The sequence below is a fragment of the Nyctibius grandis genome, chromosome 9 (genome assembly GCF_013368605.1).
Source record: "Nyctibius grandis isolate bNycGra1 chromosome 9, bNycGra1.pri, whole genome shotgun sequence".
Lineage (NCBI taxonomy): Eukaryota > Metazoa > Chordata > Aves > Nyctibiiformes > Nyctibiidae > Nyctibius > Nyctibius grandis.
Genome location: NC_090666.1, coordinates 27,667,439 through 27,695,171, shown reverse-complemented (window position 1 = coordinate 27,695,171; position 27,733 = coordinate 27,667,439). Strand labels below are relative to the sequence as shown.

Here is a 27,733-nt window from a genome sequence, read left to right as displayed (position 1 = left end):
TAAGCCAGGTCTTGGGGAGGTGAGATTGGAACTGAGGTGGCTGAAGAAGGGAAGCCTGCGGGATATCTAGGAAAGCCAGACACAGCAAAGGTCTGCCTCTGTAGTAAGGTCTGAGCTCACTTTTAAGGCCCCTGTGCTTTTTTTTTTTTCCACTTGTATGGGGTCAGAGTAAGCTTAACGCCAAGCCTCAGGACGTGACACGTTTGGTTTTAATCTCCAAGTACAGTAGGGAACTCATCTATCTGCTTCTGCTGACAAAATAATAATTTGTTTCTTGTAAAGATAAATACTTCCAGGCATAAGAAGCAGTATCAATGCAATACCACTACCCAGTCATCAGAAGAGCTGTGGTTCCCAAACCAACTGTAACGTGAGTGGTGAGCGCACGCATAGCCCAAAGGCTGTCTGAAAAAAAAGAGTGTTCGGCTGCTCTAAGAAGATTGTAGACATTGAGTGAGAGCTGGAGTGATGGCAGGGTAAAGGAGAGGGTGGGCTTCAAGTTCCCTCTTGAAAGCAAGGCTAAACAGGAGAAAACTGTCAAAAACGGAGGGATTCCCGTTCAGGCTGCAGATCCCAGGGCTGAGAGGAGGGGACGTGCCTGGTGGGGTGAGTGATCAGGATGTCTTTGTTAGGAGCTCTCAATCTACTCTGAAGTCAACAGCTGCACCTCAAAGGTCTGGGGAGTCTCTTGCCATGGTTGGACCACAGCGTTTCTGCATGCATGTGGGCACTGTGCCGCAGAGGAGCGGAGGGCAATCGCTCAGAGACAATTGCTTCAGCACAGACACCGGCTATAAATAATAGACACCTTGATGTCACTCGTATAAAAAGCAACACATGAGAATTAAATAGTTTCTGAAGAACAAGCACTAGCCTGGGGACTGATGGAGGGCACCTGTACCCTCTTGAGGAAAAGGATGCTGCTAAAACTAGGTGTTTTTTTTTCTTTTCCTGAAACACCCACTGCATTGCTTTATGCTCTGACACATGCCCCCACGGGAAGGGATGATATATTAAACTGCTTGACACAGTTTTGAATTTGAGGATGACCCAAATCTCAGTCATTGTGCATGAAAACTGCTAGATAAACACTGGGCTGACCAGGGCGGGCAGGCATTGCACTTTACCTTTATCAAGTTTGAATCAATCGTAAAATTAAGTCGTAAAGATTAAATGCAGCTTGCTGGTCTTTGTCAGTAAGGGGGTGGGTTTTGCAGCCCTTTTTCTGTCACAGGTCTCCATAGCACGTTTGGTGCCCTGAGCTCGAGAGGCTTGTAATTCATATTTAAGGAATTATTGAGAGAATTGAGGTACAAGGGCTGTGACAGGAATCCCAGAGAATACATGCTCCTTATCAATGTGAATTAATTAAGCACTGATGTATTTGACACTAGAATTAATCACGTCCACTTATACTGAACATGAAAATTAATGGTTGAAGGGTTCTCACGGGGCTACAAGGCCGGGTGAGCGTTCGGGGCATGAGGAGATGGGTTTCTGGCCCACTCCCCCTGTATCTGTGGCCGAGAACGCCCCCAGGTTCAGGGAAATTTTCTTCAGCTTTGCAGACAAGAGGCCTCGGGAGGAGGGTTACCGGGGGACTGCGGGAGCCAGGGAGCCTGGGGAAGCCGGGAAGCCCGCGGCTGTGCCCGGCCAGGGTGGCGGGTGCCCCAGAGAGAGGGGTGGTTCCCAGCGGGGCTGCCCAGGGCTGAGGGAGCCGCTGCGGAGGAAGGAGTGCGAGGGGAGCCGGCGAGCCGCGCTGCCCTGCCCGCGTCCCGCTTTCGGGTGGGTCGGCGAGGGGTATGAGGCGGCGCCCGGCCCGTCCCCTCCGGGCGGGGGGGCAGCGGCGCATGCGCGGGGCGGGGGGCGGTGACGGCCGGGCTCTTCACGCCGGCGCCGGCGAGCGGCAGAGGAGGCGGCGGTGGTGGGAGCGGGAGGATCGGGGCTGGGCTGGCGGGCAGCGGCAGGGGAGCGGGACCGCCATGGGGACGCAGGGGGCTGGGCGAAAGCGGCTGCCGAACCGGGAGCGCCTGACGGCGGAGGACGATGCGCTCAACCAGATCGCCCGTGAGGTGAGCGGCGGCCGGCGAACCACCCCCCCCCCCCCCCCCCCCGCCCCCCCATCCTCCCTCCACGCCCCGGGCCCCCCCCGCCGCCGCGCAGGCGCCCGCGGGCAGGACGGCGGCGGTTCGAGGGCAGGTTGATGAAACGCTGAATAAAAACCGCGTTCATCTCCGCGCTGTCGGCCTGATTTATCATCCGGAGGGCACCGCTTAAGCCTGAAGCGCTTAAAGTGTTTATCTGTGAGGAGAAGGGTGTAGGGGTCCGGCTCGGGCAGAAACCCCTCCCGGCTCCAGCCCCTCGGTGAGGGGACGGTGATTGTCTGCTGCTGGGGTTGGCGTGAATGACTGAGAACCAGAAAATGGGCCACTCGGGTCTTGTGTGGACACATAGAAATGAAAAAACGTAAACCAGAAGACTGCGAGATGGTGCTAGATGTAGGCATAAGCGTACAGTCTAACTGGGAAACCGGCTTATATTTATATTTAATGAGTTAGGCTTGCTGCTCCCTAGGCACTGCGTTGGTTTTTATGTTTACTAAAGCTGACATGGGTTGTTATGCATCCTTCTTCCCACAGTCTCCCAATGGGGGGAGATGGGCATCCCCAACCAGAGATCGGGATAAGCGGCTGTGGGGTTGTTCACCATGTCTAAGCTGATCTGATGCTGGCTGCTGCTGAAGGTGGCCGTCCTCTTCCACCAGCACGGCTTATGTGTGTCTGCTCCCCGCCTCATGTTGGTCTGTCCCCCAGGTGGGTTACAAGATAAATCACTCTTCTAGAAGAGATTTAAGTCTCTTGGTTTCCTTTCCTGAATCACAGTTGCAGCAGGATCTGATGAATGCTAATGCGAAGCTGATTTTTGTTGGCAACTGGCTGTTAGATTGAGATAGCTGTACCATCGTGTGCCTTGGATGGTCTCACTAAGGGCAGCCCTGACGTGGGAAGTCTTTACTGTTCTTGTGTACCATTTTGAAGTGGTTTGTCGCATCTTTGGAATACATGCAGTAGGCTAATTTCTGTGTGAGTGATTGGGATAGTGTGTTTGCAGAAGGCAGATTTTTGTGGCAGCATAATGAGAAGATGGGAAAGTTCCTAGGGATGGAGTCTGAGGTAGGAGGACAAGAATGTCTCGTGTCCTGGACATAAGATAGCAAGTAAGAGTGATCGTGCTGTCTACTAGAGTTTGACTCGTGATAACATCCTAGGAATTGCTTCAGGATGAGGGTTTAAATTCCACAACTGTGTTCTGGCTGTGCTGTCATTTGATCAAGGAAAACATCAGTCTCTAACAGGGGGCCTAGGCTGTCCTTCTCTGTTGCATGTTTCTCTCCTGCTTTCACTTTTCTTTAGTTTGTGTACTGCTTTTCACTGTATTGTCAAGTGGTTTGAGGCCTTAAATATTGTGTCGATTTGTGTTTTGTTTTTTTTTTCTTTTGAGGATTGTTTAAAGGACAACTCCCATTTGGTCAAAAAGCCCAACACAAGCATGTCTTTTATCTTTTCCCTTGAGTGCTAAAACTGTGAACTGCCAAGTTCAAGGTTCAGCGTTTTCCCATATTATTTCAGCTCTTTGCATTATTCTGTCTTGGGTTTTATGCACGTACAATAGTTTTGTTGTTTAACTGCCCGTTCTCCACACAAGGATCCCAGATGAATCCTTCTGTATGATCTTAAGAACTCTTAAAAATGTAAAGTAAGCCTTTTGTCTCCTCCTAATAAAGATGCTGAGAGCCTTCGTGTTGAGAAGGGTATGAGGGTTACTGACATTTTGGCTCTTCCAGCCTTCCTTGCAGGTGTTTAGGCAAAGCTGAGACATAGACGTCTTGCGTTTGTGCATAGGTTTTCACTCTTCTCTTTTCTTTGTTATCCAGAAGCTACAGGTGTTTGCAAGTTATTAGCAGATTCTTGGATCTTATTCTGCTGTGTTTGGGTGGGAGCCTAAAAGAGCATCCAAACCAGATTTATTCATAGAGGTACTTTTACCTTGGAATCTCTGAGAGTAAGTTGACATGCGTGCATCTTCTCTCCGTTTGGTTTTCCTCCAAAAGGACTGTGCTGCTTTGACACGTTCCAGTTGTTGTATTTTATAATTGTAAGAAGATCTTGGAAAATCAACAGTTCTTGCTACACTATGTGCTTCTATAAGGACACATTAAGACTTGTAAAGACTCTTAAAACTCCTGCCATTTGAAGCATAAATATTTTTGAATTTGCAACCAGGACATCTTGCTGTGTATGTGCAGTCTCGTGTAGACTGAAGGAGAGCCTTGCGCAGTGAGGAAGGCAGTCCTCGCCCCCGTGGGATGTGAGAACAGTCTTAAGAGGAAGTAACTGAGCAAGCGGAAGGAAATTGTAAAAGTGAAGCATGTTGTAGTGACAGGGTTTTAGTAGCAGTATTAGTAATGTTAAGCAGCAGTAATAAGTTTAAATGTTTGAGGCAATTTCTGAACTAGATCAGCTGCAACTGGTTTATCACCTTGTCTAGACCTGTTTGGGGTGGAGGTAGAAGGTACAGTTACTGTCAATCACCTTGCCCATCAGGGAAGAGTAGTAACGGACTGCTAAATCTGGCTGCTGAGTTTCTGACTTACATGGTAATTAGATGGATGGCAAGTATGCAAATATGGTTAAAATAAGAACACGGTGTTCTATCGGGCGCAGATGACTGCCGCTCAGGATTTGCTGAATGCACACCTAGCTTGTGTTGCTGAGGTTATTTTTTTCCGGGTGTCAGCGCTTACAGATGAGAGCGAAGCTGATCAATGATAGGCTTCTCTGCTTTCAGGCTCATGTTGACGCCAGTAGATTATTCTGTGTTTAGGTCAATGGAAACTTTTGGGCTATTTTATTTCTCTCTGTGAATACGTGCCAGCAGTGTTTGCAAAATCTAGCAGTTTGATACTTCTTGAGATCTGTGCCAGCACAGCGAGCAGTAATCGCGTGCGCGTACTGCGCAGTTGTCTGGCTATTCTCTTGGGCTGGTGTGTGTGTGGTTCGGGAGGGCTGAGTCCTGGGCTGCTTAACCTTACAGGGACTGGCTTCCTGCTTTGTTCCTGCTTGGGTTAGATGGGTTTGATGTGATAACTTGAAACAACATTTCTAGGGGAATATTGTTTTTTTTCCCTAACTTCCACTCTGCTCACTATAGTAATAGTTGTGTTACATGAGCAGAAAGAGTTTTGTAAATCCAGTGAGGAACTGCCATCTGGGTAAATGAGGTATTTCTCATATAGGCAGATAATATTAGTTACTGGGGTTTTATTTTCTTGAATGAGGAAGAACAAGGTCAAGGTGAATTTATTGTTTTTATTAGGAAAGTAATATACACCTTGTTTTGTTAGTGTTTTGCAAACAGGTGTGTGTTACACCGCTCAGAAAAACAATCCTGCCTTGTGTCATCTCTGTGCTAGAAATCTGCTCTTTTTCATCCAGCAATTTACAGAGTAGAACTCTAGCTGGTAATTAATTTGAAGTTAGTAATTCAAGCAACATAACTTTGTTTTTACTATTAAAGTAGTGTTCTGAGGGTTGCTTCTTCACTCTTTGTACACTGTATGTCATTTTCAAAGTTTCAAGAACTGTCACCTACATACTTTCACATACATAATTATTATTTTTTAAATAGCAGGCCTGATCAGTTTATGGATTGTAAATTTGTTTCACTGAAGATTTTCATTTGGGCATTGACTTGCATTCTTAGTGATGTAAAAACTGGGATGTTGCACTGGTATGAAGGAGCAGGAAGTGTAGCTGATGGGAAATAACTCAAAATGCAGGTGAAACCAGCCAGCCAGCTTTACTGGTTATGGAAGGAAGGCCCTAAGTAACTTCAGAAGCCTAAATCAGAGTTTCAGGACTAGTGAAGAGATGCTATGATCATTGTATGTGGAATCTGAAGGCCTGGCTTTTGAATTGAGGGCATAATTTGAGGGAGAATTCTCTGTTTTCTACAGCAGTTTGGGTGACCTGCATAAATAGAGATGGAAACAATTTGGTAAAAGTTGAAGCTGACACAAGCAGAATGGATACTTATACATGGGAACGCAAGCCATGCAAACTTAATTGAACTGTTATGCAAACCAGAGTATTTGAAGCAGCATATTCCCTAAGGGTATACTAGGTAATGCCCATGTAAGGTCTGTGTGCCTTGTTAGCGTAGTGGTGGAACTTTCTTGAGCGGAATTTGGCATTAGAGATGTGTGAAGACTTTTGTAAGCCAGGTAAATATTCCAAGAGAAACCCTTAGAAACAGTCTGTTTTATGTAGCACCAGTTGCTTGTACTTGACTTATTTTTTCATTTCATTACTTTCTGCCTTTATGAGCGTTAATGTGTCAGCCCAAGAGAACAAATGATCTGAAAAAGCATGCCCGGCTGTAGGTCTCTCTTCTAGAATAGAAAGTTATGAAAGCAAGGGATACTCATGGAAGGCTTGACTCAGTCCGGCTGACCTAAATATAGGAAGGAAGGAGGACTTTGTAGGCAGTGCTTGCCAGTAGGGCGTGGAGAATTGTTCCAAAATTGAGATGATTTTATGTAGCAAATGTGCTCTTCTTCATTGAACACTCCTTTTTCCTAATGTTTTACATCTATGTAGCCAAAAAATGGCATTGGCTTTGCTTACAATCCTTCCAAAAGGAAATGTGTGAAGGAGGAGCTTTGGATGGTTTAAGAGGCGAGACAAAAATCTTAAGACCTATCTCAGTTTGGTTAAATGGGTGATTGTAGCTCGCCTCCCAGTGCACAATGTGCCTCACAGTATGCCTACTGCAACTTTAAATAATTGGTTGTCTGGTTTTTGTGTCCATGCCTGGCCTGAGTCCTCTTCAGCTGTTCTCTCACCATCTGAGGAAACAGCTGTTTAGGAACTGTGATTCCTATTTCAGTCAAGCAAGACTACTGTTAGGATTAACAACATGGGAAGCCTGGCCTTTTTCTTTGCAAGCCCAGATGCTGAGCTCGTCTGCAGGATGTAATACTAATCATTACCTCATCTAGAAGGATGTTTTTCCAGGCCTGTCGCTGAATAAAGTTGGAGCTCAAGTGTACTTGCAAGGCTTTCAGCACTGTTCAGGTTTGGTTTTTTTCCATCCTTTGGTTGCAAGGAGCAAAATCCACGTAGCATTTTGGGCTTCTGAAACAAGGTATTTGTCCTTCCTGTCAAGTCAGCAGGTTGCCAGGGGCAGTGAATCTGTCAAGCTAGACATAAGCACTCATAGGCAAACCTTAAAATAGCAGCTCTGAAATATCAGCTGTTGTCTTGCTTGTGTTGAAATACTTTTTGGGGGAGAAGTTGCCCATTGGACTGGGGGAGGCGGTGGAGGGAACTACAGTGTGCAAAATTTTCCTTCACATAGTTGTAAGGTAGCTTTGAGAGTTTTTGGTTTTTTTTTTTTTTTTTTTAATACCAGAGATGTTTCTGAGAAGGGTAGGTGCATGGTCATTTCATTGTGGAGCTTTCTCTGCTTCTGGTGTTATCTGGTGCTCTTGCTCGTCACCTTGAATCTACTAGACATGAATAGCTGGCCTTGCACATGGTAGGAAAATAGCTGATGATTGGGCTTTCATCACACAGTAAAGGCGAGGGAAGTGCTTAAGGGCTTCTTATGGGAAGACATCTGTAACAGTCTACTCCCAAGACACTCTCCTTTTCTTTTACCTTATTGCAGTTAAGGAACAAGAAGTAGGCTGTAGAACTTTCCCAGCTAAAGCTGAAAAAAAAACCTGTTATGTCCATTGAAATAAGAATATTACATCAGGCAAAAATATATTTAAAAAGCATCTGCATGGGTAGGCTTGGTCTTCAGTCTTGCAAGTTATTATTGGCCAATTCCTGTTGAAAGCGTTTTTCTTGCCATGGGTACCTAAGATGAGTTGTTCTGGTGCAGATTGCTGTGGTTTAAGGTTACTGTGTTTGCTGGATTCCGGCACAGCATCTTTGCCCGTAATTCTTTTTTAAACTTTTTAAAAAGTAAGATGTTGTAAGGTAAATTGCCACTGGTGAAGAGCTGCTGTATGCTGCTTCATCCTCTGCCCTGTGAGTAGTGTAACCTCTTACAGGAGAATGCGACTAGCAACTGGAGACAGTAATCTCTTAAACTGAGTGGTCTGATGTGCTGGAGCTTGTTTGCAGGTACTCTTAGGTATTTTGAGGATGGAGAACCACCAGTGTTGCTGGTAGGTAGGAAGAAACGTAAGGCAGCTCTCGAAGGCCTGGTTGTAGAAGCTTTCACTGTTGAAACTTAAGCTTGGTGTGGCATGATAGATACCAAATAAGGCAATACCTCACTGGTAGGAATTTGAAGGTTTTAATTAGCTAGGAGGAGCTGATCTAGTTGCCATGCAGTGCTTGCAGTGTGTAAATGACTTCAGGTAGGTGAATGACCATGTGACATAATTTTCTGTTATGAAAATGCGGAAGTTCTGGTCAGGCTGTTTAAAAACTGCTGATTTTTGGAGGCTACAGAGAGGGTACAGAAGTCATGTGTTCAGAGGCTGGGAAAAAGCACTGAAGTAATACTTTCACATTGCCGGGAATGTGCTGTAACTGACTGCCGTACTAGTTTGATGGCTGTCCTTACCTAGAGTACTCGCTGGCTAGACCTCAGTGCCAAAGACGTTTCCTACGCGTATTTGGATGGATTTCTAATTCTGCCTTTAAACAAACTTAACTCAGCGGCATGAAGTGTGGAGGGCAGTGTGAAGGGCAAGGCTTGGGAGGTCTTTCCTGATGAGCAGAGCTAGGAGCAGTTTTATGTCTAACCAGCTGGGAGTTTTGGCCATTGAGGGAGGAGAAGACGCAAGCTAACTCCGACTAACGCTGTTTCCAAAACTGAGGGTTGCTTGTTTTGGGATATGGATGTATGCCTGAACCAAAAACTGGGCAGAAAGGAGTGTATCCTTCGTTAAATGAAGCAGCGTCTCCCCATGATGGATTTGACTTGCACAGCAGCATCTAGCCTGCAATCCTGTTCTCTGTTCCTTCATCCCTTCAGTGTGCCAGGTAAGTGAATTTCTGATACTGTGTGTACCCCTTCAGGGTGTGGAGTTCTGCAGGGGCCGTGGTTTTCTTCAAATCCTTTTAAAAAGGTTGGGTTTATTGTCAGATGTAAAAAATGGAGGTTTTAACAAAACTAACTATTTCTGTGTTAATGAAAGATGGGTGTTTTAGGTATTGAGTATAACTGCACATAAATGGCACAACTCTGGTCTAAAACTTTGAGTGACTAATTCGGACTTGGAAGCTCCACTGAATACATTGAAATAACTTCTGTTAATTTAGGGACATAAAATAGTGCTTGGTTCCAGTAAAGATGAGTGTCTGAGCTAATTGCTCATTAAAAATTTCTGACCTAGAGATGGAAAGTCGATTGCTTTGTAAAGTCCTTTCAGTAAAATACCCTGGGTGTGATCTGAAAAGAGGTGAATTTGTTCAGTGGCATCTGCTTTGCCCTTCTGCGTGCCTGCTGCCTGGGAGCCAGCAGCTTGGCACGGGCTGTGGTTTTATCCGCCTAAATACTACTGTGGCATTTAAGAGTTGAGCTGGAGACAGCGAATGGGGAAAGTGATCTGATAGTGCCAAATCCGAGCCGAGTTCCAGCCTCGGATGTGGTGAGGAAGCCTCTTCATTTCCTATTCTAGCTCCTTGCTGGTTCATCATTGTTCTCTTTTGCAGCTCTCTTCTCCTTTCTGCATGCTGCTTTTGTCTGCAAGATGAGTGTTTCTTTTGTGATACAGCTTAATCCTGGCACTATACTTGCAAAAACACTGGGTGCATTCTAGTTCTTCGATGCTTCATGAGCTCCTGTGCTCTTTGAGAAAATATTTGTATTTTATTTTTGTATTATATGTTGCTGTACAAGAAATCGGAGCCTTTGGAAAACCAAAATTGCCAGGTGCACCACCAGGTGCATCAGGCGTGTGAAGAAATGCAAAAATGATAGTTAACACTAGTTAAAGATATCTAAATGCAAAAACGATAGAGCAAAAATTTTCTTTCCTCTTAGCAGTCGGAAGGTTTATGTGAATGAGAGTGGATTATTCAATTTGTATTCAAATTTCTACCAAAGAAACGAGCAAGATGCTATCTTCAACTGCTTCTGGCTTCCTCAAAAATAGATTCTCAGGGTTGGTTTTTTCCTACCACAACATCATTACTTGCAGTTTTTACATGTAATTAGTGTTAGATTGATTTAGCTTTCCTGGAACGGAAAAGCTTACTGGAAGCGAGTTCCACAGAAGCAGTTTATTTGCGTGTTTACTGGTTTAGCTGGTTGGTCAGTGACTTGTGTTCTAATATTGCCCGCAATGAAGCGATGATGCCTCTGTCCCCAGCGGTCCCACTGGTGACTTTGCAGACCATTCTCGCAATCCCACAGATGCCTCGAGCACAGAGCTCTGCACAGAGCACATAAAGGAATAATGTTTCTTCCTGCTTGGTCTCTGCTCTTGCATATCTTGTGACCTTTCCCTTCACCAGTGTCTGATTTAATATTTTTTTCTTTCCCTTCCTCTTTTGAGTACTTCCTACGTCCCAAAATACCCTTTCTCTAATCTCACATTTGAATACCAAATTTAGTTGAGTTTGTCTCTCCTGTCTGCTTTTGCCAGCCCCTTCTAGTAGACAGAAATGGAATACAGGAGTATCTGGCATGCTAAAAGCTGGGTCAGGTTTTTAAACTTGTTCCCTCAGGTCAGATGGATTTCAGGCATCCCCACTTGGGTCTTCTAATTATGGAACGTTTATCAGCTAACGTAGGATGACAGGAGAGCAAGGAATGGCTCTTGGTGTGCTTCACACGCAGAAAATCCCTGGGCTCCGGTCTCTTATCAGACTCTTGTAGCTTCACGTTTTTTCCCTTTTAAAACACACGTTGCTTTAGATTCAGCTATTTCAGATACAGCTGTTTATGCTGGTGCCAATGTACTACAGTCTTCACATGGAAACATGAAATTGTATTTGCTTTTTGCTGACTATGGGCAGTAAAAGATAACAGCCTACTGTTTGTGGTTTTTTTTTTTCATCTGTGTAATCCCTGCTTTTCTCTCTGATTGCAAACTTGAAGTCTTTTCAATTGAGTCGCTAGGAAAATAGTAGATATAACTTTATGTGTTTTTAGAAGATAAGTCAGCTTAAATTTTAATGGTCTACAGCTCTATTGCTTTGCTGTGCAACCGTGCATTTCCCATTAGCTGTTTTCTTTAAAATGTCCTTTCTCCCATATGAAATGTGTTCATTCTGCTCTTGATTTTCTTCCTTTGCTGAATGTGTTGCTGAGCTCTAAGAGGATTTACATTGACAAATATGTTGAATCAACATCTGTTGAAAATTGAAGTGGGCTTTTGGGACATTTTTTGTGATACCCAAAGGTCATGGTATTCCATTGTCTATTAAATATGAAATTTAAATCTGCCCTCATGTGAAATGAGTACATTGAAACAGTGATGTGACCTAACCTTTACATGAACTGTAGAGGAATCTAGGGGCTCTGGGAAATAGTGTGCTTGTGTGTGGATACAAGGGATAATGTTGGTATATGTAGAGAATGTCAGTGTTTTATTTACAGAGGGTTACACACTGTTTTTAGTAATATTTGTACATTCTTGTCTAATTACCCTGGAAAACATATCATTAATTTGATGAACTAGAGTAAGCAAAGAAAGGTTCTGTGTGTGTGCTGGTAGAATGCATTTGTATCACTGATGGAATAAATATATACTGTCAGACTTAACAACAATTTTCAGAATTGCAGAAAGGCATCTGGTAACCCAGAACTTGTTGTCTAACCACGCAGTCTACAAATTTAGCATTAGAAAACAAAGATCAATGGGTTTGTAGTGAGCTATACTCTTACAGCAATCTATCCTAATTTTTTTGGGGTGGCTCAACCTGTTCATACAGAAGCAAGCTTCTTGTAGAGATCTGCATTACCTAGAGTTGCTTCTCAGGTCTGCTACCTGTGCTGGTGGCATAACAAGTCTGCTCTTTCAGTCTTCCCACTATAAAATCAATAGAGTGTGCAAAAAAAAATAGTCTAATATCTTGGATACGAGCTCTGTGAATACAGCGATTAGGTATAAAAACCTTATGTATGACATTTCTAAGATAGCTTGATACACCTCAAGAGGTGGTAGTAAACCTTAAGGGAATTGGATTTTCATTGTAATTTTCTTTAATAGAATGTGATTCTCAAAGGGCTGAGCTTTTGCTGCTGGTTTATCCTATTCTCTCACCACTTCTTGTTACTTGCCTTTTTTAACACAGCTGGTCCTGACATTAAACTAATTGATCGACACAATTTAAGTGTTAAATAGACTGTGAGACTGAGGATAAAGTTATAATTGTGTCTGCTGGGTTGTAATTCCTGTTAGGGGGAAAAAAAGAGCAAGCAAAGACAGGACCTGACGGGGGGGGGGAGCGGGGGGGCTGCCTATATGTCTTACTCTGTTAATGTATTCCGAGTGGTATTCTTTGATTTCAAGAACTCCAATAAATAACTGTGAAGGTCGTTCTTGTTGTACAACTAACCAAGGTGTGTGTAGCCCGATAGTGTATCTCAAACGGAACTCATTTGTTAGTAAGGGTTAGGATACAGGTAATTCATTATAGCTCAGACCCAGTTTGGATACAGTGGTGAGACACTGTAAGAGGTTGCCCAGAGAAGCTGTGGGTGCCCCCTTCCTGGCAGTGTTCAAGGCCAGGTTGAATGGGGCTTTGAGCAACCTGGTCTAGTGGAAGGTGTCTCTGCCCATGGCAGGGGGGTTGGAACTAGATGATCTTTAAGGTCCCTTCCAACCGAAACCATTCTATGATTCTAGGTACTAGGCAGGTAACCCTCTGTGTAGTATAACTTTGTAACTCCTGAAGTATTTTGTCTACTTACGTGCTCAAATCCTTATTTCTACTGCTTTGAGTGGCATGCTTTATGAAAGGCTTTTGCTGACTTAAAGAAATCAAATAATCAAGTGTAAGTGGTAGGTGTGATAAGTCTTTCCAAAGACTGGGTCATATTTATGTTTCTGTTTTATATGTGCTCTTATTCCTCGAGAACATTATGCTGTGCTTTGGTCATTTGAAAGTAAGCCCAAAGGAAGACTTCTTTTTTTCCCCACCCAGGAGAACTTGCATTCAGTGTCAGGCAGGCCATATTATTCTGACATACTGTACACCAGATAGCCAGTTTATATATAGAAACAACACACTTCTACTCCCTGTAATGTGCTAAGCTTGACAGAATTCCATTTGAGATGCAGTAAGTGGTCACTCTGGGTGGATTTGCTTGTTGAGGAACACTGAGGAAAAGAGGGAAAGTATGGTATGGCAAATAAGGGCAATCCAGAGATTTAACATCATAGACTGAATTGTTTCCTTCAAAATACTATACTTGCTTTAGAAATGGCTAATACAGCAGTTATGTGATTTATTTGTTTAATTGTTGTCAGACTGTCTTCAGTTTGCTTTTGCTTCAGTTCTACAACAGGAACACTGGCAGACTGGGTGCAATGAGATGCAATATTCATTCTGATACTGCCGAACTAGGACAATTGTATAAATGGACTTAATTTCCAATTCTGTAGCATTCCAGTGAGTTCTTTCTGAAGGGTGACATGGTTGTACAGGGGACACCTTGGGAAGTACAAAAGTGAGATTTGTTTTTATATAACATATGGGTCTTGTTGATAGCCTTCTGTTCTCTGAATTATTAATTTGAAATAACTTTTCTTTCACAATAGTTTCTAAACCAGACCTATTTTTATAGTGTGTGAAAATACTTAGGCTGGGTGGGAGTCTGCAATAAATATTTTTATTCCCTAAAGTGGTGGCTCTGGGCCAACTTCTCTGCTCTTACTCGTCAGCTGCTGGTCTTAATTCTGCTGAATTCAAACTCTTTTATCTCTGAAGAGCAGGAATAATTATTTATGCATGGTTCTTACTCCTGAGTGTTGTTTCCTTAATAAGATGCTGAGATTCCTTGGTTCTTAAAGGCAGTTCATTTGGGAGCCTGGCTGTGCTGCTGCCGTGTGTGACACTGTGCAGCTCAATCAATAAAGATGTTGGCTTGTTTCTTAAGTTTTATTGGAGATGGAGGCCCTTGAAAGACTGTATGGGTGGCAATGCTCAGTGCAACACATTTTTTTCTGTTAAAAAAAAAAAATAAAATTTCAGCATAAATGTCTCTCTTAAATAAAAGATCACCAAGCTGAGGGCTGAGTCTGAGCACAGCAATGAAGTTTCACTGTATTGGTTTATCTCCTCATCCTGTTTCATTGTTTATGCTGTGAGATTATGCTACATAAAAGTGAAACCCCAAGACAAAGAAAATACCCTAGAGCTTCCTAGAAGCCTTTTCAGTTTGTTAAGCAGTGCTGATTTTAGAAATGGGCTAGTTCAGGGGCATGAGAGAAAATCATGGTAGTGCCATCAAATGCTTCAGTAGTCAGATGTCAAAGTACTCGGTGTTTGTTTTGCTTGAATGCTTTTTAATGTTGCTGCTTTCAGAAGATAATCAATGTTCTGTGCAACTGCTTTCTCATTTTCATGCATCGCATTCTCACTTCAGCTGTCTTCATTATGGAATATTCTAAGCTCATCGAATAAAAAGTTTTAGTCTTTTTTTTTCTGGTTACACTTTAGTGAAGTGCAGAAAACTACCAGAGCCTGTTCTATTCTGTTGTCTGGTGGCTTTTTCTACCATAACGTTGTTGGAAATTCCACGGGAGAGGGTTATGGATGGAATGGAAATGGAGAGTGAACTTTCCTCGGTTGGACATTGTCTCAAACCAAGAACAAAGTCATCCTGGCAGAATACCATGGGAAAATCTGTGCTTCTGGGGCGGTCAAATGCCATGTTTTACATCTGCAGCGCTCATTCAGAAGCGGGGAAAAAGGAAAAATAAATTGGTGATCATGCAGAAAGGGGAGGAGAAAAAGGAGAGAGGCATCTTATGCCTTAAAATACCTTTGAAAGCAAAGTGCTGGTGTTGATTTTAACAGCTCCTTGGGAGTTGTGCCATCGTTAAGGGAGGAGCCATGATACTGTAGGTCCATCCAGTGTACCTGCAAAGCAGTTGCCCTGCCATAAGAGATGGGGGGAAAGCGGTGCTTAAGCCTTGCCTGACTAGTGTAGATGTGAGAGGAGAACCCAGTTATGGTGCATCTTTGTCCCCTGTTTCTTGACTCCCAAGCAGTCACTTCCCTCACCTTGCTGATTCCTGTAGTTGGAGAGGTGAAGCGATGCTGGCTCTGGCAGGGCTTTTGGCTCTGCCGGGGTGATGCCTGTGGTTTAGCTAAGTAGGGTGTCACAGGAATGCGCTTCCTGACCTGACGTTCTGTCCTCTTCCCCTGCCTGCCGCTGACTCATGCTTGCAATCAAATGACAACGTTAACCCCTTAAAAGAGAAAAATAATAACTTGTCTGTAAATGTAGAATGCAGGAAAAAAGGTCTCTCATCTTTTTTCTTTTTTCTTTTTTTTTTTCCTACTTTGGAGTTTGTATTTTGCCTCAGTACTGGGAATGTACTGACCAGTTATTCAGGATGAAGAAGGTCAAAACGTGAATTGTCTCACTCTCCCCAGGTCAGGTGTCACAGGCAGGTGGCAGAGGTTTTCTGCATGTGTATGTTGCTGGCTAATTTGCAATTATATTCTGAAACAGGTTGGAGATCTGTGGCAGTTTTTTTTGGGTTCAGGGTCTTGGATGTTAGTGAAAGCATTACGAGAAAGGCTGTTTTCTTTGTAGAAGACCTGCCTTTTCCTGCCTGTATTTGGCAAGATAGGAAGCCAAAATTGAGGTATTATTATTGAGATTAATTGACTGGAAGGTTAACCTTGATGCAGCCAGTCTTTCACCTATCTCCTTGTCAGGATGGTTTTAATCTAGTGTTGGTCTTTAGCATCTGAAATCTATTATAAAGTGATTACAGTGGATGGAATTGCACTTTATAAGCCACAACCTAGTTCAGCAAAAATTGCGCTGCACCTACTTACTGTGAGTATAAGCTCCCTAGTGCGATGGATGTTGTACTACAGTACTTCTAGAAGACAAGGTATATCTTTAGAAGCCATACTGATTTATTATTAAAATCTAGAGAAAACGAGCTTTTGTGCTTGGCAGTTTTTCTGCTCCTCTAGTACATCTTTTTTTCCAGTACACGTTTGAGAAGCCACGCCCTCCCCCCACCCCCGAAGTTTGGCAAGTTCAAACTATATAACTTTAAATATTTATCTCAGAGAAGAGAATCAGTAGGATTTACGAGTTAATGAATGAGGTGAAAGAGTAGGCAGGAGAAGCCTAGAGACTCTTAATAGTTCTGGCTGCTTTTCTATGTAGTGCACCTTTTATCACTGCGTTTGGACTGGAGTCATTTCCTCGCATCCAAGATTTTTGGCATCCTGACTCTTCTCGTGATCTAGTTGTAGAGGGTTTAGACCACAATTGTTTAGCAGTAGTCTCAAAGAGCTTTTTGAAAAGAAGAGCTAGAAAAGCATCCTGGTAAGGTTCAGGAGCAGAACTATGGGCTTCATCTGTTCCTCCTGCTCAGAGTGACAAAGCCAGATGTGGGAAGTGTGTGTGAGCAAAGGGGGCAAGGTCATAGCTCAGTTGCTGGTGACAAATGGCAAACATCTCTGAGTGGGCTGTGTAAGTTCATGTACACGTACTTCTGGTGAAAAGACTGAATAACAATGAAAAACTATATTAGAGCTTTGCACTGTGATTGCAGTTGAGTTCCCACCCCCCCACCCCACAGGAAGGCTGAAAGCTTAGCTAATTTCTTTTATTAGATTATCTTGCAACCACTTGCCATCTGAAGGTATAGCTTTGTCAAAAAGGCATTGAAAATGACAACTGAGAGCTGAAAAAAACCTCGCACACCTAAAAGAGGAGGGACTCCTCGTGCTTGTTGCTGTTCAGACACCTGTAAGGTCTTATGCAGGATTCTCTGACACCTCCCTGTGTTACAGATGTGATACTAACGTTACCAAATGGTGGAATTGAGTATTAGTTTTGCAGTTAGATAACTTTGTGAAGTCTGCCTGGCACAGTAAATCTGTGCAGAACAACTAGAGTTGAACCAGCCTCTATACTACCAGTTTGAGATATCCCTGTGGCCTCCCTTCTCCGCAGCTGCAAGTCCCCCTGTTTCTTCTCCTCTTCAAAGGTAACAGCACCTACTTTTCCCCTTATGACAGTCCCCCTGTAGACCCCTGATGCTTGCAGTCATTCAGTTGTCACTTGAGGCTAGCTCCTTAGCTAAAAACTAGATTTCCTAATTGCTGCAAAATGTCAGTTGAGGTCTAAACACATGTGGAAGTAAAATGATTTATATAAAAGCTTAAGAGTAGCGTCAGCTCTTTCTGATGCTTTTTCAAATGTCCATTTCATATCTCCAAGTGCATTTTGGGATTTGCTGGAACAGGAGGGGAAATATAGTCTCATATTTGTGTGCTAAAGTTTGTCTACAAAGATGTTCACGTTTACCTGTTTCAGCTGCTCATTTTATTTAGTGAAGTAGCTCCATCATCCTAAGCGATTTGGTATGATAGATTATCAAATTGATTCCTTAAAAAAAAATAAAAAAAATTACTCAGAGCTTTGATTTGTACTGGTAATTACTGCTAAAGACCTTGCTGACTCTTATAATTAATGTTAATAGCCTTATAAATATTCTTCAAATATAATTAAAGGAAATTGCATCTTAGAAAAGTAAAGATTAAGTTGCTATGTTAGTGAGGACTAACAGGCTCTAGCAGAACTGTGATTTAAAAACAAGACCTCACAGAGAAAGTGACAGCTTTCTGGCAAAGATTTTATTAATACTTCTAGTTTGAGGAAATAATATTGTTTACATGCTTTGTCCGTAAAATTTAATCATTGTATAGAATATTTTCATAGTAGTAAATATGTTAGGTATACTTACTCATGTAAAGAGTGTTGGATTTCTGGAGTGTGAAAAATAGTATTCGGATAAACTCTCCTATCTTTGTAAAACTGTAGCTTTATAGTGTCCTAGTATGTCCAAGTCCCTAAAGCTCCTTTTTGTGATGGTGTCTGGCTTCTTAACACTGAATTTCTAATGGCATAGAGTTGAAAGTGGCTTTGCCTTTCATGAAAGTGAAGACTTTTGTGTGCTTGACAAAAGGAACAGGCTTTAAGATCCCACATCTTTGGCAAGGCTTCTTGTGATTCACGGGGTGGGGAGTGGAAATCAGTTTCTAAAATTAAACCAAACTTCCATATAACTCTCTTTTCCTTCTTTCTCCCGGTGTGAATGTGGTACATAGTCTTCCGTAGATACAGACAAGCAAAGAGTCCCCCATTAAAGCACTTTCATACCAGGACTGATCAACACTGATATCTCCAATCTCTGCTTGGATTTTTGAAGTCTTGAAGCATAAGTTACATCACCTTGAACCTGATCTACTCTCTTTACCCTTTCCCCTGTTGGAAAGGAAGGGTGAGAGTATGTTTCCTGCAGTCATTCCCTTGCAGGGAGGTGAACAAATAAGGAAGGGTTGTGTTCCATGCTGTAGTTATGAGAGTTATTTGGAAATGGCTGATTTGGTCAACAGCTGCAGCCCTCTGCTATCGTGTGAATGGTTTGCTTTTTGCCACACTGCTTATTTTAATGAACTCCATCTGTACATAGTGTAGTCCGTAATAGAAAGCAGATTGCTGGGCTGATGGTGTCTACAGTGCAGTATAGATGCTACGAGTTGTCCAGTCTGCTGGGTTGCAGATGAAGGTTGAATGTCAAAATGAGGCAGATACGGTTTTGTTTAGTGCAGAAGCAGTTTCCAAAATGCTGAAATTTTGCCTGAAAAGGAAGGAGATTGCAGGGTGGAGGGAGAGGATGAGGCAGCAATTGCTTACAAAGGAGCTGACATTTTTCTGAAAGAGGCAGCTCATAATATCTGAAATTTATTGTGTAGTTAAATCCCTGGTTTCTTTTCCTCCAAAAGTCATGATGATAGTGACTTAGCATTTGGGATTTCTCTGCTATCGAAAGTGGTTTTTTTTTCTGGAGTCTCTGGTTTTATTCAGATAGTGTATTGGTGTAGAAGCTCAACGTCCTGTTGTTTAAGCTTTCGCTAAGACAAATGTGACAAAGGAGACACAGAATGGGTTAATTTTAAGGGAAATTCCAGCCAAAGTCAAAGCGCTTTTCTTAATCAAAACAGAAATAAGAACAACAACTTTCAGATTAGACTTTGTTCATAATGCTATTTTTTAGCTGCAGCTTATTCAGGTAATGTTGCTTCTGCCTGAGTCTAAAGTATTTCAAGTAATTTCAAGTAACCCAAGTAATTCCATTGGCTTACTGGGAGTGTAGAGTGTAGCATATTTTCCTTTTCCTCTGCCGTAGGTTGAATATAAACCCTCAAGCAGCTTACCATACCAAAAATAAGGCTGTATAAATATCTGAGCACATGGAAAAATAACTCTCCTATTACTACCACATTAGAAATTGAGAATTACTCAATTTTAGGCACTCGGTGGGGACCTCTTAAATTAGTAACAATTCTGTGAACCCAAGCATCCAGATTTTAGGCAGATTTCTGGAAATGAGCAAGGCACTGCTGGCACATGCACTGAGATGACCATTGCTAAGTAGTATTTCAGAAGCATTTGACAGCTTGTACTTCCAACAGCTGATGTTTTTCAGTGAAAAGCATATGCCTAATTAGGTAACTTTATGTTCCTTTTTTGCTCTTTGTATTCCACTTTGTTCTCCTTAGATTGCAGCATTGACATAGAGAATGCCTAACTTAATCTGTGACTGTCTGAATGCATAAATTAGTCACCTGAGCACTTGTAATATAATTAGAATAATACTATGGAAGGGAATTAATGCCTTAGACGGTCGTTAGCGGGATCTGTAAACTCTCATCTCTAGCTGTCAGATCTGTATTGATACTAAGGAAGATGCTGTTGCAGTTGGATGCCTGCAGAAACGATCAGGATGGAAGAGATGCAGAAAAACTCACCTGTTCATCTTGGATAGTTTGCTGATGGAGATTTCTTGGTGGGAGGGATTTACAGTCCCTCTCTCCATGCAGGGTTTATAAGGACTTTGGCCTGTTGCAGTACTCTTACTTACATTAAAACAATCTCAGTCTTCCAGGGAGGTTTGGGAATAGGCTGTTTGCTAGAGCTTTTCCTGTTAATGAAAAGTTAATCACCACCTACTCACTACAAAGCCTATCTGAGGAAGGAAGGAAGAGTATCTTATGACTTCTTCTGATTGACATAATTAAGAAGGTGCTAAAATTCTAGATAGTACAGCTGTCTCAGTCCCATTCCTTAGGTATTTCTTCAGTTTAGTTAAAAGTTAAACATGAGTTTAATGCCTTATTCATCAAAATACAGGACATTCATTCCTAGATTTTAACCACAAAAAAACTATGGTTGACGTGCTAGGCTAAGTTTGAGATTCCTTTGTCTGCACTATCAAAATGCTTAAGTGTCATTGCTGCCAAAGTCACTTTTCCTGTATTTCTGTCTTGGTTGCATGAGGGACCAGGAAACTGTCATTCCATTTTTTGGACTGATTAAATTTCAGTATTTTCGCAATCCCTTTTGTCATCAGTAACACTGTAGCTTCAACTTTTTGCTTACACTTTATATTTTTGGTATTTTAATATTGGTAACTCTTGGATTTCAAGATGGAATTCATATGTTGTTTGCAAAGTTAATAAGTCGTCAAGATAAACTGTCATCTTAGTTCTGAGCTTCCCATTCCAGCTCTGCCTGGGAATGTGATGCAGTCATCCCCGAAAAGGTACGTAGACTGATGCGGTATTGAGGAAGAAGGGCTGAGAATAACTGCCGGTTAATTCTTGGAGGTGACTGTATCTTCTCATGGGTCCCCACAAGTCCTGAATCTACTCCCACTGAAGCTGGTGGGAATTATGCGGAATGTGGCAAGGCCTGTGGTGTTGGAGAGCCTATAATACATCTGCAGAAGGGATCAGCCAGACGAGTTGAAAAATACATTCAGACCCTTGTATTCAGTTGAGCTGTTTGTGTCTAACATGGTTGTGTCTTATTTCTGTGTGAAGAAAGGGAAATTTGGGCAGGTGCTGTTATTCTTGTAGTGGAAGCGAGTATACGTTGCTCTGCTTCTGGAAAGTTCTTCGCAGCATACATGCTTTTATTGATTCCAGCCCTGAAGCTGAGAATAAAAATGTTCTTTCAGGTTAGATCAAGTGTTCATGAAGAATGTGGCCTGTATAGATGTTGCTTTTTAGGACTCAACTTCTGCAGTTGCTACCAGAGCTACAGATCTTACCTTCTGCTTAGACTGTTTGTATGAGAGACTGACTGTAGCGTGTTGGTTGTTTTTGTGAGCCTGTCCTTTTTCTGTTTGTAATAAACAAATACTCCATTCAGGTATGTGAACAAACTGACAGTGTCAGTTGACAAATATAAAAACTAATGCTAAACGCAGCATGAGAAAGGAGTTTCAGCTGGATTAACCAGGATTTTGCCGGAGAACTGGGTTAGAAATTCAGTGTGTCACGTTCCAAGGTTCCTGTCCTGTTGAATTTGCTGAAGTGGTCTGTTTATAAGTTGTGGCAAAACTAAAACGTTATTGGGCTCTGCTTTACTAATGGTGTAGCTAATAGGTATTTTCTTTAAATGTATTTTTTAAACAAATTTTAATACAGGCTGTTGTTGATGTTGTTTTAAGTTTAGACTTGGAAAAATCAAGACACTGCCCATCTTTGAATAGAATCTTCCGTAAATACCTCTGCGTTAATGGAGCTTAACTTTTTAATTCAGTCCATTTTGTCGCTAAGCAGCGTGAACACTTTGAAACCTATCGACTACCAGTGAATTGGAAATCAAAAGCCTAAGGCTTAGATCCATTAAAATATTTTCTTTTGACTGTCTACGTTTCGGTGATTTCAAAGCCGCCTTGCACTTGCCCCCAGTTAAGGTTCAGCTTGGAGACCTTGGGGCAGGATGCAGAGGCTGATTGCCTCTCTCCAGTGCGGCTTCATCACATCGGGGCTTGTCGAAGCTCAGCAGCCTGACACCCTGTTTCTTCCTTTCAGTAACCAAAGGTTTAATGATGAGAACATTGCACAGATCCTGATGTTGGGTTCTCTGAATGGTTTAGGTAAGCAACACTTGCAGGTTTGTGTCCATGAGATTGAAGACCTGTCTAGAAGTATCCAACTCCAAGGAAAAGGTTCATATCTAAAAGATTGATTCTCATCATTTCCAGCCTGAGCAATTGTTAGTGACAGTGGTAACCAGAAGAGAATCAGTGCTGGTATTTTAAAAATACAAAAATAAGAACTCAACTTTTTTTTTTTTTTTTTGGTATGCAACTATTTCAGTTTCTCTTTCAAACAGTTTTCTAGAAAGCCCAGTAATGTGTAGATGGATCATTGCTTGGGAAACTGGGACTGAGGATACCCGGAGGTGCATGCAGTATGAGTCTCATGTAATGGTCTCTGAGTGTTTCAGTGAACACGTGTGAAGGATAAAAAGCACAAGAATTGTGCTGAATGCAGGATGAAATGCCCCTGTAGCATAAAAGGTTTAAATGTCACTGTGAATAGTGAAAGGCTGATTTAAGGAGTAAAGACTATTTTTGTATAGAGCTTATGCGTTTGAAAAAAAAAAATGCAGTTGCATACTGTCAATTCTGACACTTCTGTAAGATCAGGAATATAATATTCTACTTATATTTAGCAGAACTCTGCCTCTGTAGGGACACTTGAACATTTGTTTTTATTGTCAAGGCAATGGGCAGTTCTGTTGGATTCAGAACAGTGCTGGTGCTTCATGTCACTGAGGGACTACGAAGTTGGGGACTTCAGTGCTGTTTATGCTATGGCAACATGGAAGAGCCCATAAAAAAACCCTTAACAATTATGTTTATGAAGAGCATCAATACCTACTAGACATGAAGAAATCTAGTTTTGGAGGGTGATGTATGCTGGGAGGAACACAGCTTTCTAGGGTCCTGTTTTGGCTTTCATGTCATCAGAATGGTATTTGCTAGTAGTAAATGCATTTAATGAAACTAATTTTAGAACTATTGTCAGCACTTAAGTTTGTGTTTTCCTTGTTAGTCTCACAACTAGATCAGGTCTTAGATTTTATAATAAACAGGACTTCGAAGTCTCACTTCTTCCCCGTCTGCCAGGTACTGTCACACAAGTCAGAGAACATGGTTGTTATCGGTTGTGTAGCCTGTACTTTTTATAAGTCAGGCTCCATTTTTTAACACTTGAACATATTTTCAGCACTAGGGTTTTTCCTTACTCATTTTTCCTTTTGTCCCTGATCTTTTGTTAGCGACAGAAATACTGTTGCATAAATCAGCTGTGTTGTCATGGGGAACTTCACAGCATGAATGTGATGAAAAATGGCCAATTTTTAATTTTTTTTTTCTTTTCTTACTGAGATACCACAGGGGAATGAGCAGAGGAATCATTTCCTTACCACCCTACGGGGCAGTCTGTGGATGGACAAAGCGTGATAGGCAGCCTTTATTCTGCTGTGCCACTGTAAGTGTGTTTGACAGCTGAGCAACGGAAAAGGGAACTGTAACCTGTTCTCATACAGGAGTATCCCTTGGCATCTGTCAGCAGTCCAAGTCAGGCTTTTTTCTTAGTGCAACAGATTTGTGAAGCGCTGTATCTCCCGCAGAAAGAAGCACATGGTGAGTACGCTTTTGCCATCTGTCCCTTGTCGCTCGTCTCCATCGAGTTAAGACCGGAGCTGTCGTTGCGCCGGAGGATGGCGCAGGACGGGTGGCAGCTGCCGTGTGCTAGCAGCGTGTATTAATGCCCTCGGGAGATCGCATCAAGCAGTGCCTGCCCACGAGCTGCAAAAGGGGAATGGTGCAGGAGGCATGGATTCAGCACAGGAGAAATGTGTGAATTCCTCTTGTAAATGCCAAAGCTTCTACCGTGTGAATACTCAGGTTCTGCAGCTGTCTCTGTGTGTACCTCATTGATCCTCTGGATAGAGGTTTTTATGGGATCGATGATAATCGGCCTATTTAGAGTTCTTTCCGCTGCAGTGAAATTGATGTAAGAACATGGTAGAAGCTCAATCCTGAACATCATTAAGGGAAAATAAACCCTTCATCTGGCTTGGTGGTGGTGAGGGATGGCTGTTATTTTGACTGATGCAATATCATAGCAAAATTTAAAAGGTCAAATAGATACGGTTTCTTATGTGGGGCGAATGATCAATACTGCCAACAGTATACTTACGTAAAATTTACAGGACTAAGAAAAGCTACACAAGGAGGGAAAGATGCTAAATAGTTTATATATACTTTAATTTCTTCATAGAAGAGGTAGCTGGAATGAAAGCTGTATGGTGTTTTTTTGTAAGGAGGTGGGAGTATATGACTTTATAGTGACTGTGGCAGAAGGCTTTTTCTGTAGTATTTAAGCCACGTGAGTCTGCGCCGAAGTGAGGAATGGATTGTAGTAGTAGCATACTAAAGCTGTTGCCTACTTTGCTACCTACATGCCACTTGGAGAACAAAACCTAAACAGCGTGAAACATCTCATATAGCGCAAACATTGTGTTTAATCCTGATCAAGTAGTTTATTTTGATGTGGATAATGGTATCAGCCAGATAACTTGGGTACTATTGACTTCATAATGGTATCATTGTTATACTGGTCTGTGCTGTCTGTCATAACATGCTGTAATCATGTAGCGTAAATATTTATAGACAGGTGAGTTGTGATCTCAGTTGGTCTCTGGATGTGAAGAGGAAATATTGCTACAGAGCTGTAATGATATTCCATTATGCTTAATCTGGATGATTTATCTCCAAAGGTCTTAAACCTGAGCCTGGTGAACAAACTAAGAGCAATTTTGTATCTTTTAAAATTAGTCAGCCTACTTGTGTTTTTAATGCGGAAAATCTTCTGTCGGAGGAGGTCTGATCATGACAGATAATTTCTGGTTCAGAAGTGGCCACGGGAGAGGTGGACTTTAAGCATCAGCGTGGTGTGCTCGTAGCTTGTGCGTTGCATCCTTTGTGGTGGGCATTTGGGTGACTGGTCTCTCCTCTTAACTCGTGTTTAAAAGTGGCACCTCCCAAGTCAAGCTTGGATGCGATTTACCTGCAAAGCATGTGTTTGCTTTGCTCTCCGTGATAAACTCAGTGGGATGCTGTATCTGATGCAGAAAGTAAAATGCCATCAGTGCGTATGGGGAGAAACGCAGGGCTTGTTGGATTTGGTGCTCATGTCCATGTGTAGTCCCTGCCTGATACTCCATGTGCTGCTCCTGTTTCGGTCTCTGCAGGGAAGTGGGACAGCGGCTGATAGTGCTGCGGGGCTGGCTGCCAGGGCCCCCGAGAGGAGCTGCAGTGCTGTCAGTGGGAAGGCGGGCAGCCCCAAGGCGTCTCTTAAAGATCCATCTTTTGTGGATGGTCCCCCTTGAAACTGCTGTGCATCTTGACTGCTGTTTGGAAATGTTGGAGAACAGGGGCATCCTTCCCTCCCACCCCTCAAAGCAGTATTTGGGGTGGGGGAGCCTTATTTCTAGATTGGAGCGGAGGAACTGGCCAGTGAGGAACCGAGGTTGGGCTGGGGACCTCCATGGCATCTGGCTGTCCCGGCTGCTGCTTACCCAGTGTTCAGGATCGGTGCTCAGCATTTAGCCTGCCGTAAAGCAAATTCTGGTATGTGCTTAATACGAAGTGACCTATTACTCCTTCTGAATTGGACATTGCCTAAATTCTTCAAAAAGCAGGCAATTAGTTGTTTCTTGCATAGCTAAAGAGCTGTTTCCATGGGCATCTCTTTGTGTGTAGGGTTTCCTTAGGATGCTACTGTGCACTTATTTGTCTCTTAAATAATCCATGGATGGATTTTTCTCCTGCTGTTCAGGTAAAAATTAATATGGGCTATATGACACACTTAGAAATATTATTTGACATCCTAATTTCTAGTTACTAAGTGTGCCTTTGATACTGGTTGTTCTGTGACCTGTTCTTGTGTATAATGTTTCCTTGTGTCCAGGTAGTTGCCAGGATATTAGCCGTAGTGTCTTTGCAGGTGTACTGTGTCACGTTTTGGTGATCTGATAGGTACTCTTTAAGCATGTGAGCATGTTCAAGCAGTTTGTTGCATTAGAATGGTTGTAGTAGCATTTTTGTTAAAACCTGGACTGTTTATCATGCATATTTCTAGTATATAGCTGGATTTATGGCAGAGCTTCTCCCATTTGAAGAGAATTGGATTTGCTTTTCCCAGACCTGCTATGGATGCTATACCAGATTTGCACAAACTGTAGTTCTGTTCTCCAGTGGCTTTTTCAGTCTCAGTACTTGAGGCTTTCAGTGAAGCGGACTTTGCTGAAGGCAGCTCTTGTCAAGCCGTTAACATAACTGGGGAGTGTCCTCTGAACACTCAAGGTTGTTTTCACAGAATCAACAGAATCACAGAATCAACCAGGTTGGAAGAGACCTCTGGGATCATCAAGTCCAACTGTTGCCCTGACACCACCATGTGAACTAGAACATGGCACTAAGTGCCATGTCCAGTCTTTTCTTAAACACATCCAGAGACGGTGACTCCACCACCTCCGTGGGCAGCCCATTCCAATGTCTAATAACCCTTTCTGTAAAGAAATTCTTCCTGATGTCCAACCTGAACCTCCCCTGGCGAAGCTTGAGGCTGTGTCCTCTTGTCCTATAGCTAGTTGCCTGGGAGAAGAGGCCGACTACCATTTCACTACAACCTCCCTTCAGGTAGTTGTAGACTGCAATAAGGTCACCTCTGAGCCTCCTCTTCTCCAGGCTAAACAACCCCAGCTCCCTCAGCTGTTCCTCGTAGGTCAGACCCTCCAGACCCTTCACCAGCTTGGTCGCCCTCCTCTGGACTCGCTCCAACACCTCAACATCTTTCTTGAAGTGCGGGGCCCAGAACTGAACACAGTACTCAAGATGCGGCCTCACCAGTGCCGAGTAGAGGGGGACGATCAGTTCCCTAGACCGGCTGGCTACACTATTCCTAATAGAGGCCAGGATGCCATTGGCCTTCTTGGCCACCTGGGCACACTGCTGGCTCATGTTTAGCCGGCTGTCGATCAGCACCGCCAGGTCTCTTTCCACTGGGCCGCTTTCTAACCACTCTTCCCCCAGCCTGTAGAGCTGCATGGGGTTGTTGTGGCCAAAGCGTAAGACCCGGCACTTGTTCTTGTTGAACCTCATGCCGTTGGTCTCGGCCCATCTATCTAACCTGTCCAGATCCCTCTGTAGGGCCTTCCTACCCTCCAGCAGATCGACACTCCCACCCAGCTTGGTGTCATCTGCAACTTTGCTGAGGGTGCACTCAATCCCTACGTGTAGATCATCTATAAAGATATTGAACAGCACCGGCCCCAGAACTGAGCCCTGGGGAACACCGCTAGTGACCGGCTGCCAGTTGGACTTTGCACCATTCACCACCACTCTCTGGGCTCGGCCATCCAGCCAGTTTTTAACCCATTGAAGAGTCCAGATAACCTTGATGTTGCCAGAATTTCAAAAGCCCTGTCAAGTTAACAATAATATAATTCCACAGCCTTTTTTCCCTTTGTGTGAATGGAGCAGTGGTGTGACTTTGATATTGCTACCCACTTGAAGTGACTGTTTCATTAATTGTGTAATGGTGTAAAATCCTGCAGTTCCATGTTT

At 42.9% G+C, this 27,733-nt stretch overlaps 1 protein-coding gene across 7 annotated transcripts in view; it reads left to right on the top strand.

The window, feature by feature from the left end:
* Window positions 1-1,950: 1,950 nt before the first annotated feature.
* LRRFIP1 (LRR binding FLII interacting protein 1) overlaps window positions 1,951-27,733 on the top strand; it is a 118,208-nt gene continuing 92,425 nt past the window's right edge. For all 7 annotated transcript variants that reach the window (XM_068408195.1, XM_068408194.1, XM_068408193.1 and 4 more), the window contains exon 1: window positions 1,951-2,072. In XM_068408195.1, the coding sequence (XP_068264296.1) occupies window positions 1,983-2,072 (90 nt within the window). In that variant the 5' untranslated portion in view covers window positions 1,951-1,982. The remainder of the gene's footprint in view (window positions 2,073-27,733) is intronic.